At 35.3% G+C, this 16,753-nt stretch overlaps 1 protein-coding gene across 5 annotated transcripts in view; it reads right to left on the reverse strand.

Annotated features, from left to right (window-relative positions):
- Positions 1–4,389: 4,389 nt before the first annotated feature.
- The window catches only part of LOC121499146 (MDM2 binding protein), a 72,411-nt gene continuing 60,047 nt past the window's right edge, over positions 4,390–16,753 (reverse strand). For 3 of the 5 annotated variants that reach the window (XM_041769693.1, XM_041769694.1, XM_041769692.1), the window contains 5 exons: positions 11,201–11,467; positions 10,437–10,686; positions 9,739–9,852; positions 5,995–6,060; positions 4,390–5,201 (listed from right to left, as the gene is read on the reverse strand). In XM_041769693.1, coding sequence (XP_041625627.1) covers positions 5,163–5,201; positions 5,995–6,060; positions 9,739–9,852; positions 10,437–10,686; positions 11,201–11,467 — 736 coding nt within the window. In that variant the 3' untranslated portion in view covers positions 4,390–5,162. Of the gene's footprint in view, positions 5,202–5,994; positions 6,061–9,738; positions 9,853–10,436; positions 10,689–11,200; positions 11,468–16,753 lie in introns of those variants that run through there. The other 2 variants (XM_041769695.1, XM_041769696.1) reach the window with 2 other exon arrangements.

Below are 16,753 nucleotides of genomic sequence, written 5' to 3' on the forward strand. Positions count from 1 at the left end.
CCTAGTTGCCTCCCTGGGCCCTGCCTCCCTAGCACTGGAGGCACATTTGAACAAGGGCAAGTCCACTGAGAATCAGCGCAACAGCCCTTCCTCCAGAAGACCAGCATAAGCAATTAGCTCGGCACCAAGTTTACTGATCATAGAGGGCTGCAAAGCTTCAGCTCTTGGGGAAAACAGATACTATTCTTTGTACTTTTATTCTTTCAGTATTATTTTTCCAATTCCTTTTCTATTTATTTTTTATTATTTTTTAAAAGATTCTATTCATGAAAGACACAGAGAGAGCGGCAGAGACATAGGCAGAGGGAGAAGCAGGCTCTTGGTGGGGAGCCTGATGCGGGACTCGATCTCAGGACCCTGGGATCATGACCTGAGCCAAAGGCAGATGCTCAACCACTGAACCACCCAGGCGTCCCTTTTTTCTTTTTTTAATTTTTATATATGTTATATTTTTTATTGTTTTATTTTTATTTTCTTTTTGTAACCCTTTTCATTGTATTATATTTGTTATATTTATGATTTTATTATATGGAAGTTTTTCTTTCTTTCTTACTGGGATCTAGTTTCTTCTAACAAGCAGACCAAAACACAACCAGGATGTAGTTTTTGTTTTGTTTTTGTTTTTAATGGTTTGTTTTGTACTTTTTTTTTTCTGTTATTGTTTTTATTTTTGTCTTTTCTCTCTCTTTCTTCTATTTTTTTTTTCTGGACATAAAAAAATTCACCCCAAAAGAAAAAATAGGAAGTAGTACTCACTGCCAGGGATTAAATTAATAAGGATATAAATAAGATGTTGGAGCTAGAATGTAAAACAACGATTATAAAGATACTAGCTGGGCTTGCAAAAAAGCACAAAAGACACTAGACAACCCCTTACTATAGAAATAAAAGAACTAAAATCTAGTCAGGCTGAAATTAAAAATGCAATTACTGATATGCAGCCCCAAGTAGATGGCTATAATAAAATGAGGATGAATGAAGCAGAAGAGTGAATCAGTGACATAGAAGATAAAATAATAGAAAATAAGGGAGCTGAAGACAGAAAGAAAACTATTAGATCACTAAAGGAGACTGAGAGAACACAGAAATTCCATAAAGTGAAATAATATCCATATAATAGGGGTCCCAGAAGATGAGGAGCAGAAGAAAGGGGTCGAAGGTTTATTTGAACAAATTATAGCTCAGAACTTCCTTAATTTGGGGAAGGAAACAGGCATTCAAGTCCAGGGGGCACAGAAAACCCCCTTCAAAATCAATAAATTCACAAATAGTGAAGCTTGCAAGTTTCAAAAACAAAGAGAAAATCCTGAAAGCAATCGGGACAAGAGGTCATTAACCTATAAGGGTTGACCCATAAGGTTGGTAGTAGACCTGTCCACAAAGACCTGGCAGGCTGGGAAAGACTGGTATCATATATTCAACATGCTAAATGAGAAAAACATGCAGCCAAGAATACTTTATCAAGCAAGGCTGTCATTCATAATCTAAAATGAGAGGTAAAAGTGTTTTAGGACAAAAAAAAAACTAAAGGAATTTGTGAACACCAACCAACCTGGAAGAAATATTAAAGGAGTTCCTGTGAGCGGAGAGAGAGCCCAAAAGTAACAAAGACCAGAAAGGAACAAAGACAATATACAGAAACAATGACTTTACAGGTAATACAATGGCACTAAATTCATATCTATCATAATTACTCTGAATGTAAATGGACTAAAGGTCATTGGAATGGATAAAAAAAATAAGACATATCGATATGCTTCCAAGAGACTCGTTTTAGACTTAAAGACACAACCAGATTGAAAGTGAAGGGTAGAGAACCATTTATCATGCTAATGGACATCAAAAGAAAGCTGGAGTAGTCATCCTTATATCAGACAAACTAGATTTTAAACCAAAGACTTTAATAAGAGATGAAGAAGGGCACTATATCATAACAAAGTGGTCTATCCAACAAGAAGATCTAACGACTGCAAATATTTATGCCCCCAACTTGGGAGCAGCCAAATATATAAACCAATTAACAACAGAGAAATTCATTGATAATAATACAATAATAGTAGAGGACTTTAACACCACATTCACAGCAACGGAAAGATAACCTAAGCAGAAGATCAACAAGGAAACAATGGCTTTGAATGACACACTGGACCAGATGGACTTCACAGATATATTCAGAACATTTCATCCTAAAGCAGCAGAATACACATTCTTTTCAAGTGAACATAGAACTTCATCAGGATAAAAAGCTTTTTGCACAGGAAAGGAAATAGTCAACAAAACTAAAAGGCAGCATACAGAATAGGAGAAAATATTTGCAAATGACATATCAGGTAAAGGGCTAGTGTCCAAAATCTATAAAAAATTTATCAAACTCAACACTCAAAAAACAAAAAATCCAATCAACAAATGAGCAGAAAACATTAACAGACATTTCTCCAAAGAAGACATGTAAATGGTCAACAGACACATGAAAAATTGCTCAACATCACTTGGCACCAGGGAAATACAAATCAAAGCCACAGTGAGATATCACCTCACACTGGTCAAATGGCTAATATCAGCAAGTCAGGAAACAACATTTCTCCAACAATATGGAGAAAGGGGAACCCTCTTATACTGTTGGTGGGAATGCAAACGGGTACAGCCACTCTGCACTCTTGAGGTTCCTCAAAAAGTTAAAAACTGAGCTACCCCATGACCCAAGAGTTACAACTAGGTATTTGTCCAAAGAATATATACATAGCGATTCAAAGGGGCACATGCACCTCCAATGTTTATAGCAGCAATGTCCACAAAAGCCAAAATATGGGAAGAGCCCAGATGTCCATCAACAAATGAATAAAGAAGATGTGGCATATATATATAGTAGAATACCACTCAGCCATCAAAAAGAATGATATCTTGCCATTTGCAGTGATGTGGATGGAACTAGATAGAGGGTATTATGCTAAGTGAAATAAGTCAGTTGGAGAAAGATAAATACCATATGATTTCACTCATTTGTGGAATTTAAGAAACAAAAGAGATGAAAATAGGGGAAGGGAAGGAAAAAGAAAATAAGATAGAGAGGGATGAACTGTAGGAAACAAACTGAGGGTTGCTGGAGGGGAAGTGGCTGGGGGGATGGGGTAATTGGGTGATGGGCACTAAGGAGGGCATGTGATATAATGAACAGTGGGTATTATATGCAACTGATGAATCACTAAATTCTATTCCTGAAACTAATAATACAGAGTATGTTAACTAAATCGAATTTAAATAACAAAAAAAATTAAGCTGGTATGAGTAGGTTCAATATTTTTGTACAACACAGGTTTTAATTTACCTTGAGTAAACAGGAGAATGGCTGAGCCATATACTAAGTGTAAGCTGAATTTTATAAGAAAGTCAAGTATTTTCCAAAATGATTATAGTATTTTCAATTCCTACCAGCAATGCATGAGATTTCCAAATGCTCCACATAGTCACCAAGACATGGTATCATCAGTTTTAAAACTGTATCCATTCTAGTAGGTGTTTAGAGGCACCTCATCAGTTTAAATTTGCCTTCCTTGAGGACTGATGATATTGAACATCTTTTTCATATGTTTATTACCATTCATATATCTTCTTTTGTGAAATGTTTTTTCAAGTCCTTACCTATTAAAAAAAAAACCTTAAGTAATGTCTTATTATTAAACTGAAAGGGTTATTATATTCTAAATAAAATGCTCATCTCACTATTTTTAGTCATCAAAAAAGGAAACAGGGACTCTTCTGGTTGGTGTACCAACTAATTTCTCAGCAAGGCAATTTGGAGATATTACCATTAATTTTAAAACCCACAAATTACACTCCTGAAAAGTAATACTAAGGAAATGACCAGTGATGTATTTGGAAGATTCATTACAGTTTTATTTATAATAGAGAAAAATGGAGCCTATATATCCAACAATGGGGATTGGTTAAACAAACTGTGGTTCCTTGGTATTATGCAGTAATTAAAATGATACATGATATAAAATTCATGATACAATGTTAAGTGAAAAGTAGGCTATAAATTAATACACATACCCAAATGAGTACACACATGTGCACCCCTACTTTAAAAATATTTTAAAAATAATTATATATACCTATATATATTTTTAAAGATTTTATTTATTTATTTGAGAGAGAGAGAGAAAGCACAAGCATGAGCACAAGGAGGCACAGAGGGAGACTCAGATTCCCTGCTGAGCAGGGAGCCCCATGTAGAGCTCAATCCTAGATCATGACCTGAGCTTAAGGCAATGTTTAACTGATTGAGTCACCCAGGCATCCCACATATATATTTTAAAAATATTAATGTGGTGGAGTGCCTGGGTGGTTCAGTTGGTTAAGTGTCTGTCTTTGGCTCAGGTCATGATCCCAGGCCCTGGGATCAAGACCTATTTGGGCTGCTTCTCCCTCTCTCTCTGCCTACCATTCCCCCTGCTTGTGTTCCCTCTCTACCAATAAATAAATAAAATCTTTAAAAAATATATCAACTGTGGTTACATACATTGAGGCAATGTTGGAATTTGTTTATATTCTGTTTTTTATTTTCTGCATTTTCCATATTTTTCTGGCAGTCTCTACTTAGTAATTTTTACTATATCTTATTTTCACAATTTCTAACCTTTCTTCATTTTTAATCCCAAATAAACACTGATAGCTCCAACAGCAGTGGCTCTGGGGCAGAGGTGAGGGAAGAAGGCTACCTGTGTGAATTTTTTTACTAATATTTTTAAAACCAGGTACTGTCCAATTAAGTATGCTGAGAGGTCACATGAGAAAAGCCACTGGCAATCTTACCTGAGATTCAGTAATTTAAATAGGCCTAACAACAAAGACATTTACCAAGAAGAAAATAAATAATATTTTCCATTTATTGGAAATTTTTAAATAACCAAGAGTGAAAATTTAAAAACATATATAAAAATATTAACCTTAAAAATGAAAATATAGTGAAATTATAAAATAAGTATACAATTAAAAAACACATTAACTGAACACCCTCAAAACTATATAAATATTGGATATTTATGAAATTCTTTAGAAGTATCTATTCTTTGAATAAAGTTTGAAATTTGCTTAGAGGAAGGAGGTAGCAAATGATAGCTCTGGCCAATTTATAACTGTCCAAAGAGAAAGATTCTGTGTTATTTCTTGCTTGTCTTTTCTAATACCCATTCAATCACCTAGAAGGAAAAAAAAATACGGTAATGGTTTATTTCTATTGAAAACAGAAGGGACAGAAAAAGATACAGTTAAAACTTTAAAGAGCATGGTAGAAAACTTAAAATATGAAGTAACAAGTCAAAATCTTAAATCACATCTTATCTTAAAAACACATTTTATTTTCTAACTGAAGAAAATAAAACTGAAGCTAGACTTCTGCTGCAGAGTACAACAACTGCCCTCACTGGATACAATAAAGATTCTGCTGTTTTCTCACCTTAGTTTTTTTTAAAGATTTTTAAATTGATTCCTTTGAGAGAGAGAGAGAGACAGAGACATAGAGAGCATAGGCAGGGGGAGAGGCAGAGGGAGAGGGAGAGGCAGACTCCCCCTTGAGCTGGGAGCCTGATGTGGGGCTACATGCCAGGACCCTGAGATCATGACCTGAGCCACAGGCAGCTGCTTAACCATCTGAGCCACTCAGGTGCCCCATGTTGTCTCACCTTTTTTTGCAATTGTTTTCAAAGGGTCACTAGAAAGAAATTAAACCAAACTTTGAGAACAACTAATCAAAATGGATTAATTTTTCCAGGTCATTGGTTTATTAAAAAAGTTTTTTTCTTTCTTAACATCATCTTTAGAAACCCTTTTGTTAACAGAGCAGCCTATTATGTACTCCTAAACGCTCTGTTTGCATTAGCCTATTATTATTTTAAAGAGAGTTCTTACACAGCATACATAATGGCATCACAGCTACCCTAAAATAAAATAGCACTTTAATTCAATGTAGTTTCTTGGGAATAAATTATTTACCTGTACAGCATTGTTGTTTGCTGCTTTCTTCATTTCTTCGAATAGACCCCTTGATGTTTTAAGATCCTAAAAATAACAACATAAAGCATTTCACGAGTTGTACATTAAATTACAGAGAACAAGTCATCATTAAATAAACTTGATACTATCCTAAATCATTCTATAAGTATCAATGTGACTCAGAAAACATTACAAAAAAAAAATCAAGTACAATTTAACTCTATCCCTAAATATCAAGATACTCTAACAACAATTATATATATATGTATATACATATATATGTATATTTAAATGTTAAAAAATATATGTATATATAACATATAAATGTATGTATAATATATATGTACGTACATATATAATATATATAATCATATAATCATATATATATTATATATGTATATATAAATTTCTGTCACTCTTGCCTCATAATCCCAGCAGCACTGACCAAATCTAAGTCTCATCTTTGATTATATGAGTACCCACTAATGCTTTGGTACTCGGGAAATGAATATACTGCATTTGTATTTATTTTTCACATAAAATATCTTTTTTTCTCTCTCTCCTTTTGGGTTATTTTACTCCACAACCAAGACATAGGAAACTGAAATCTCTAGCTTTTAAAAAATATGATTATATCAAATTAGATTACAAGATAAATTTTAAAAATCTAATTGTATTTTAAAAAGCAGTCCTCTGCTGTCCCTAGAAGTTATGCTTCCCACAGGAGAGACTGCCACTTTTGGTTCTTTCAGCTGTTTCTCTTATTTATAAATATCTTCATGTTTCTAAATATGCTTATGTTGCTACTTTTTGATTTAGCAATTTTAGACAATGATCATTGTTAACAGCTACATAGGTAGTGGATTCAGATCTCGGAACCAGGCCACCTCCTTCTTCCTCTTAGTAACTACTACACCAGTTTTGATTAGTAAATAGTTCATGTTTGCATTTTATACCTATGTAAATACAGTTCTGTCCTTTTTTTTTTTTTTTGAATTTTGATACAGATTTGTCTTGAGTTAAGTAATGTTATTATAATTATCTTCTCATGTAACATTTTGTTTAATCTCTAGTTATATTAGCTTAGCTTGCCCTGAATGTAATTCTGGGTCTCCCCGTCAAATGTTACAATCAATTAAATGTACAAATAGCAAAGTTGTTTCAAATATACTGGATAACCTCTCAGTTCAATTTTTCAAGAAATCTGATCATTATTATTCGTATTTTTTCACCTGGTGCTCTTTCTCCCACAACCTGCTCCAATTTGGTCTAACTGCTCCCTGGGTTAGTTCTTATTTCTTGACTCAGTCGCTATTCTGATGGACTTCATCCTCTTGCAGATGCTTTAAAAGGGTATATGAGTGACAAACTTTTTTAGACTTTCCACATCTAAAGTATCTCTAATGGAATCCTCAGACTTGACTGAATTTGTGACTGGTTATAAAATACTAGGTAAATCAGTTTCCCTCAGATTGGAAGATACTTTTCTGGCTTCTGGCATACATTACTTACTATGGAGAAGTACAATGCCATTCTGATTCTCAGTTCTCTACATGTAAACTTTCTTTCCTGGGAAGATTTTAGGAGGCTATTTCAGGAAGTATGAAATTCCACAGTAATGTAGCTTGCTGCAGAACTCTGCCATTCACTGGGATGGATAAGCTGTGTGCCTTTTCAATCATGGCACTTGAGTTCTTCAGTTCTGGGAAAAACTTTGTTATATTTTTGATAGTTTGCTCTCCTTTATTCTCTATTTTTAAAACTTCTATTACCATATTAGTCTAATTAGTCTATTAGTCTCTGGATTAGTCTTCCCATTTTCTGATCCTTATATTTCACGTTTTTGTTATTGATTCTAATTTTTTTTTTTAAGAGTTTATTTATTTATTAGAGAGAGAGAGAGAGAACACAAGCAGGGGACAGCAGAGGGAGAAGCAGGTTCCCTGCTGAGCTGGAAGCCCGCCACGGAACTTGATCCCAAGACCCTGGGGATCATGACCTGAGTCCAAAGACAGACAACCAACTGAGCCACCCAGGCATGCCCTGATTTTAATACCTGGTAACTTTTTTTTTTTTTTTTTAAAGATTTTATTTGTTTATTCAGGAGAGACACACAGAGAGAGAGAGAGGCAGAGACACAAGCAGAGAGAGAAGCAGGCTCCATGCAGGGAGATCAATATGGGACTCGATCCCGGGACTCCAGGATCACGCCCTGAGCCGAAGGCAGAAGCTCAACTGTTGAGCCACCCAGGCGTCCCTACATGGTAACTTTCTTAATCTCAACTGTTCAGTGTCACTATTGGATTGATTTTATCGTATTTTTCATTTCAAGCTTTCATGTTCTATAGTGTTTCTGGAAATAGCATCCTGTTCCAGCTTTATGGATGCAAGTATCTTCTTTCTCAGAGAGTTATAGTTTTTATGAAGTTTTCTATAGCTTTCTGCCCGTTAAGAGTTCCCTTCATTCCTTTGTTTTGGCATCTTTTTTTTGGGAAAAGTCTGCTAATTCTTGGCAGTCCAATCATTTAAAACTGAGATGTAAAAATCTTATTGAAAGCTCTGTCTAGTGGCTTTATATGGTCAGGTTATTAGGAGGCCAGTTGGTTTTTCCCTTGTGCCCCTCTTTTTGCTTCAGAGACTATTTCCTGCACTGTCACAGAGATGAGGGCGAGAAGTAGGAGCAGCATACTTCGTAGTTACCCCTGTGGGAGAAAGACTTGGAGAGGAAGTTGGGGGTTCCTCAGTTCACCGTAGATTTTTATACAACTCTCCTATGTTCCGCCTGACACAACACCCCCGCTTTCCATAATACCCAATGTCTTCAAATCCTAAGAACCTCAGAGACTGTGTCATTGGACATGGTTTGATTCTCACTAGCATTCCACTGGTCAGGCATTTAGGTTCCAACTTTTTAAACTCTGTGATACCAAACTTCTATGGGCTGTCTTGTTCAACAATGTACCAAACATACCTCTCCATTTTTTCCCCTCTCTTCTTTGTTTTTGTATTTTAATACCATTTTTCTTGAGATTTTAGAAAGGCGAATTGGATGCATGTGGTCATCTGTAGTTTTAACCAGGAACCCACACAAAACTCTGACTTGAGTCAAAAACTCTTAAAGCTGGAGACAATCTAACACCATTTAAGTTTTTTTTTTTTAAGATTTTATTATTTATTCATAGACACACACAGAGAGAGGCAGAGACACAGGCAGAGGGAGAAGCAGGCTCCATGCAGGGAGCCCGATGTGGGACTCGATCCCGGGTCCCCAGGATCACATCCCAGGGTGCAGGCGGCATCAAACCGCTGTGCCACTGGGGCTGCCCACACCATTTAAGTTTTACAAAACCATCATCTAAGTGGCTAATATGTCTAATGTCTCACAATTAGTTGATAATGGATCCAAAATTAGAAACGGGGTATTCTGATACCCATTCTAGTTGCCTTTTTACGATATACTAAAATTCTAATTAAACATGTTTTGAAGTTTATTATCAACTTAAGTCAAAGACTTGTTAGGGAAGATACCAATTAAAATGTAGTTTTCTAAACATGAGGACAAAAATCAAACAAGTCAGATATAAAATATTTTGGCTCCAATTTTTCTATTGCCACTTAAAAAAATATCTGGCAATAAGTTATAAGCTATCATTATAAAAATATACTCACTAAATATTACTTTATGTCAGATAAGAATATCAGAATATGACCTCAATTTTGCTCTTAATAGAGAAGACACAGTACCTTCAGATAGAACTTGGAGATCTCAAAGAGACGTTGGCTGCAGGCAGTGAAACATCCATGAGCCTCAGTAATGCTGTGTTTCTTCAGTGTTTCTGTAACTACTTCTTTCAGTATCTTAAATAGAACATAACATATGACAATATTTCTTGGAAAAGGTACAAACATATTATTTCATCATTAGAGTTCAGTTGTGTGAATTATATAATCATGTAATTAAGTGAAAGCTAAGTTCATTAAGACAAAATAACTGAGGAAAAAAAGAGACCTGGAACATTTACATGGTCATACATGTCACCAGGTATCTATTAGGAAGAAATAACTAGAGTATCTTAGGAATTCAAATCATAAGTTCTGAATCAAAATCTGATTGTAAAAACTACACACATTAAGGATATACACAGGGATGCATTTATTCTTTATTATGGAAACTTTCAAACACTGAGAAGTAGAGAGAACATTTAATGACAAATCCCTATCTTGATATCAAACCAGTTTCAATGAGGATCAATTTGTGGCTAATTTTGCTTCATTTATCCCTCTGCCTACTTACCCACTGTCCTTCTTATGTTGAATTATCTTAAAGTACATTATACATACCATTTCATTTCACTCATAAAATTTTCGACATACATTTTAAATGAACCAAATAAAGGAGTTTCTTCCCATGTAGAACTAAGAGACAGGAAATAAATCTTTACCCGTGTGTGTTTCTGTGATCTTGATTCCTTAATTTGCCTTGATGTTTTTGATCCATGAACACTTTTTTGACCTGAACTGGCCTTTGTAGTGACTTTTGAAGTTTCACAGCTAAGAACTGGAACTGATGGACAAGTCACAGATAATGATCGCTCTGCTCGGGGTTTTCTGGATGTCACTGCATGATGACGACGATTAGTGTTGCCACTTGTTTGAGAAAGAAGAGAATCCGAACTTTCAGACTTCACAAGTCTATTGTGGAGAAATAAATCCAAAACCAGACTAAGTGACTCAATAATGAGGTCCATTTTTCTGCCCTAAATGTGACAACTATATCCACTAAAACATAAACCCAACAAAATCAAACAGGCAGAAAGCAGTGCAAGAAGGTGGGAAGACCTAGCAGGAAAGCTGCCATCCCCAGACATCCTTTTCCATAAAACAGCTCTGCTACTTAATTTATGGGACAAGATCTCTAGTGTTCCATGGCTTAACAATTTTATAATCCATCATGCTAATGTTCTGTATATTAGCACAGAAAGCAAGAAATTGTGTTTTCTTTCCAAGTCATTTCTTTTTATAATTTATAAGCATAATCATAACTGCTCACAGTAAAAACAAAATTCCTGATGGGAAAGAATTCATCTAAGATCTCTGCAGAATGCTACTTAAAAATAAGAAAGACTAATTTGCAAAAATATTTTAAAAAATTAGGGACTAACACACTTTCTGTCAAGGGACTATTTTTATGTACTTAATGTAGCACCTTTTTTGGGGATAAAGGCAATTCACATCTTTTGATCCCCTTTTCAATCGAGATACTTCAGTGCGGAGCTCGCTTTGTAAAGCTTCTCCATCAGGGACACTGCCAGGCTCTGACAAGACGGCAGGTGATGGAAGAGGGCTCAACACAGTGGGTACCGGAAAACTTTCTCTAGTGCAGGTGGTTTGGGTTTCATAACGGATGAGACGAGACTGAAGTTCAGAGAATCCCCCATCTCTTTCTAATGCTTTTCGGTCATCCAAACAGTATCTAAAGAAAAGAAAGACCATTAAAATCACAGGCTCCACAACAGCAACAAGTTTTTCCCTGCCAGTGAGGAAATAGCGGAACATTTCCTTGCAAACTTTTTACTGAACTTCCTAATAACTGTTGGGAGGGCGGAGGGAATGGCCGGCTTCCTTCACAAGTTCGTTTTTTTCTAGCCTGCTGGATGACAGGGCAAAAGATTAAAATATTTAAAGTATGATCTGATTCCTCTTTGACTCTTTCTGGGCAACAGATTAAGTTAATCCTGGCTTATTTTCAAAATAATAGAGCTGCTGTTTTAATACTCTTTAAGTCTGTACCGACATCTGATTCCTCAGCATGGCTGGTATGTAACAAGTTGAAATGCTGACTTCGATTAGAAAGGGCAAGTTTATGTTCAACACAAAGATGAAAAGGGTATAAAGGTATTCGAACTGGCTCACCATACACAGCTCAGAACATTCTGAATTTCTCTTTGAAACTCACTCCCCACCCTTACTGCTGATTGACAGATTTTTCTTCAAACGCTTTGGCTGTCCCTGTGCATCTGCTTTCTAGCTAGATCTTCAAGGAATCAATGAGATGTTGGCTCAGTGAATGCCTCTGGTCTTAAAGAAATCCCATGTTGTTAAGGACAACAAATAAGCATATCAGGAAAATCACCCATGAGATATGTGACCTTGGACAACTCCTCATTGTCTCCTCTGCTACAGCTACATCAGGCAAACACAACAGCTTCAGAGAAGTGCTAGGAGGACTGTCAAAATTAAAACCTTTCTCTGTTATCTGTCCTCTTGATTTGTAAAATTCTAAGGTGCTCCCTAAAACTAGAACTTTACGTCCATAAGCTTTTAGCTCAACTCCCAAAGAGTCTTATTATTACCCTAACTTCTGATTGCCTCATGGAAGTTTTAAGGACTCTTTCTTTCCCTTTGGGACACTTTCATATTTGATTTCTAAGAGCTGAATCCCAGGATTTAAATCTGGCTCTGTCACCGATTAGGTGGTTTGAACTTGGCCCAATCACTTCAGTTGATCTATGCCTCTGTTGGCCTCCTCTGCAAAATGAGCTTTATTTATAGAGTCATCTCCAAGAGCTAGTATAAGGATACCTTACATATTCCTTGGGTAAAGTAAGGCACTCAGAATCAGTGCCTAGACCATGCAAGCAAAGCTCAACAAATGTATGCTGCTAATGCTGTCGTAGCTATTATTATTATTATTATTATTAGCAGGTTTAATTTCTACCACAGCAAATCTTCTAGTATGCACATTTTTTAAAAAGCTGTCCAGGTGACTGGGACTGATAAATCTCTAATCTAACCCAGGGGTTAGATTAATTTAACAGAGGAGAAAGTGGTGGCAGAATGGTAACTAGAACCCAGGCTTCTTAGTTCTGTAACATTCTTTCTCTAGTGTTATTTAATAAAACACATTTCATTAAAAAGGAGCAGTAACCCTAAGGATTACTGATGAGTTCTATTTCTCTCCTGGGCAACTGAGAGAATTGAAAATGAAATCAAGAACCATGAATGTTAAGAAAGGTTCTAGGCAAGAGGTAATGTTTAATGCCTTAATGAGCTTATAGGAAATTTTTGAGAAAAAAGATACAGTTTCACTCCAAATGAGTATTTTTTTCTACTCTGAGATTTTGATTTTAACATGCAGATATTTTCCTTCCAGTTCTAACCTCTCTTCATCACAGCTGTTCATAATGTCATTCCTTCAACTGAACTGTGTGTACTATGCTTGTTGACTTTGCCATTTTAAATGTCCTCAAATGATTATACTATGATCTGGCACTGAAACAAAAAGTACTTTGCAAATAAGAAAGGAACAGAAACAGAATGGCAGGGTGCATATTTGGTATTAGTGGAGCAAACATTCATGGTTGGATGAATGACTACACTTCTCTATTTTCTTACAAAACAATAACCAAATGCTTTATGCAACCAAAGGAAGAAAAGTATCTTCAAGATGAAGCTATCTTTGTTTGGTAACTACATAATAGGCAAGATACTGCCTAGCATGCATCAATGTCTGTGAAGGCAGGGGAAACTGCCAAATCTCTTGGAGCAGATGAAAGAAATTTGAAAGCAACAGGAGGCTGGCATGGCCAAACATCACAGTTTGATAGTAGAGTTTAATTTGTTGTTAAAGAAAACAGTGCACTGTACAATCAATGGTATCTAACACTCCAGGATAAAATAGGTGAAAAATCAAGCAAGCCAACAGTGGAGATATTTCATTTTGCCTTAAGAAAACACTGATTTGCACTTGGGCAGTTTATATATATATATATATATATATATTTTTTTTTTTTTTCCCCAAATATTCTTTATGTCTGGGTACAGGAAGAGTTCAGGGATTACAAAGGCTTATAGCAACATGAGGAAGAGAGAAAAATCTCCTTTTAGCTTCATAATTATTTTAACATTCTACTAGAATTTTGTTTCAAGTAGGTTCATTATCTATGTTGAACACAAATAGTCCCTCTGCCCTCTACATGCTCAACTCTTCTTGAAGAAAAAGCATGTTTCAGGATTCACTGTATTCACCCCTCTACCACATCCTTGGTTTGATCTGTGCCTTCAGGTTAAGGAGCACAAATTTAGAATAAAGAAAACTGAGTCACAGAGATATTTGTTTGTTTATAGGGGTAGGTAGTTCTTATTGCTCATTTTAAAGTCCTCAAATTCTTACTTCAACTGTTGTTCCACATGCAGACAGAAGTGTAATGTTACCACATGTACTGACGTGTTGTTTCTTGTTACTGCTGAGGAGTACTGCTTTGTATACATACACCAGTTTATTTATCTATTCTGCTGAGGTACACCTAGGCTGTTTCCAGTTTGGGGCTATTATGGATAAAACTGCTCCATATGATCTTGTTCAACTCTTCCTGTGGAGTTGTGTTTTTTCTTCTTCTTCTTCTTCTTTTTTTTTTTTTTTTTTTTTAAGATTTATTTTATTTATTTGCAAGACAGAGAGCACAAGCCTGGAGGAGAGGCAGAAAGAGAGGGAGAAGTGATTCCTCACTGAGTAGGGAGCCTGAATGGGGGGCTGGGGGCTTCATCCCAGGACCTGGGATCATGTGGAGCTGAAGGCAGATGGCTCAACTGACTGAGCCACTCAGGTGACCCTGGAGTTGTGTTTTCATTTCTCTTAGGAAAATGCCTAGTATTGGAACTGATGTACCATAGGATCTGAGTATGTTTAGTTTTATAAGAACCTCCCAGATCCTTTTCTGGAGTAGAGATACCATTTTATACTTCCACAAGCAATGTATGACGGTTCTGACTGTTCCATATACTTGTCACTATTTATCAGTCTTGTCATGTGAATCAGTCATTTGTATTTCCTCTTTGGTAAACAAATGGTTCAAGATTTTGCCAGCTTTTCCATAGGGGCATTTATTTTATTTTCTTACTGATTTGTAAGTTTTTTTTTTTTAAAGATGTATTTTTGAGAGACAGAAACAGAGTGAACGAGCATGCATGAGTAGGGGGAGGAGCTGAGGGAGATCTCAAGCAGACTCTGCACCTGTTGATTGCAGAGCCTGACACTGGGCTGGATCCCATGACCCTGAGATCACAATGAGCCAAAAGCAAAAGTCAGATGTTTACCCAACTGAGCCACCCAGGAGCCCAAGTATTTTTTAATTATAAAATACCTTCTCATTTATGTTAAAAAATATTTTCCTCAGCTTAATCCTTACTTTAAGGATCTTTGTTTCTGTTGATTACTGACATTGCTGTTTTAAGATTAGGAAAAATCTATCATTCCTTTTTTGTTTGTTTCTTCCTCTGTCAGAATGAATAAAAAATCTTCCCTACACTTAAAACAGATTTTTCCTTACATTTTATGCTTAAACATTTCACAGTTTTTCACTTTAAATTCTGAATACATCTGCGATTTATTTTGGTATTTAGTGTGAACTAAGAATCACTTAAAATTATTTTTATTTGCATATTTAATCATATTCTCACTACTACCTACTGAATATTTTATCTTTTGCTCTCTAATTTGAAATTTTTTCCCCTATTAGACTGAATTCCTATGTATATTTGGTTTTTCCTTGCATTTCCTACTTAGTTTCACTTATACTATTATTATAATACCTTTATAATAAAATTTTCTGGTTATATGATAAAATTCATCTCATTCTTTAAGTAAAAGGAAAGAGGCTTCTTACCAGATAAATTATAGAACTATTTCAACTGAAGGTTCAAAGTTGTTAAGAATTATATTAAATATTTACATTTATTCCAAAAGAACTAATGCCTTCAGAATATGGAATCTGTGCACAGGGAAACAAGGCATGTTTCCCTTAAGTAATCAATGTTGCTTTTATGTCCCCTAATATAGATTATTTGCAATTTTTTCCATTCTACATTTCTTGTATAAATACTTCTAATATTTATGGTTTCATTGCTATTTTCAATAAGATCTCTTCTCAGGGTGTTCAAAATTGGAAATGGCTGGTTTAGAGGTAAACTAGGCTTTTTATATATATTTTATCACTGGTCACTTTTCAAATTTACCACTTCTAATAATCTTTCAGGCCTCTTCTCTATGAAACAAACAAACAAAAAAACAGCAAAAAAATTTCTTATGGTCTCTTTTTCAATATGTATAACTCTTTTAAACTCTCTAGTTTTCTTTATTTTAACTGATCAGCCAAAGCAATGATTAAAACAGAAATATTCAGCACAATGGGTGAAAAAGAAAAGAAGTACTGATAGCAGGTTATCTTTTTTTTTTTCTTTTTTTTTTTTTTTGATAGCAGTTATCTTTTTCTTGCACCGGACTTTAATGGGAATTTAATTTTGATGCTTGAAAACAAAACAGCTGAATATTTTGCCTCAAGTGTCAAACTTACATACTCTTTCAATGAAATAAATCTTATTTAAACATAGCAAGGAAACTAAACATTCCTAGAATGATTGTTGAGTGACCTTCCATATTTTCTCAACTGTACCACCACCTTTCCAATGTGCCTAAGCTAGAAACCCTAAAGAAATTCTTGTTGTATCCTCCCTTATCATCCCCAACATCTAACTAATCTAAAGTTATTTAGTTAACTTTAAGTTTACATTCTTTCCTATTTTCACTGCCTTGATAGCATTTTAGTCCTTCAACATCTGCTTGAAATACTTCAACTCAATTTATTAAAAGCCAATGAGATTTCTTCAATGGTACAAACCCAAGCATTTAATCTCATGCTTTAAAAATAAAGGTCTTTTACTTCTCAAAAATAAAGATCAATCTCCCTCCCATGTCACCGGT

The sequence above is a fragment of the Vulpes lagopus genome, chromosome 9, assembly GCF_018345385.1.
Source record: "Vulpes lagopus strain Blue_001 chromosome 9, ASM1834538v1, whole genome shotgun sequence".
NCBI classification, from domain to species: Eukaryota; Metazoa; Chordata; class Mammalia; order Carnivora; family Canidae; genus Vulpes; species Vulpes lagopus.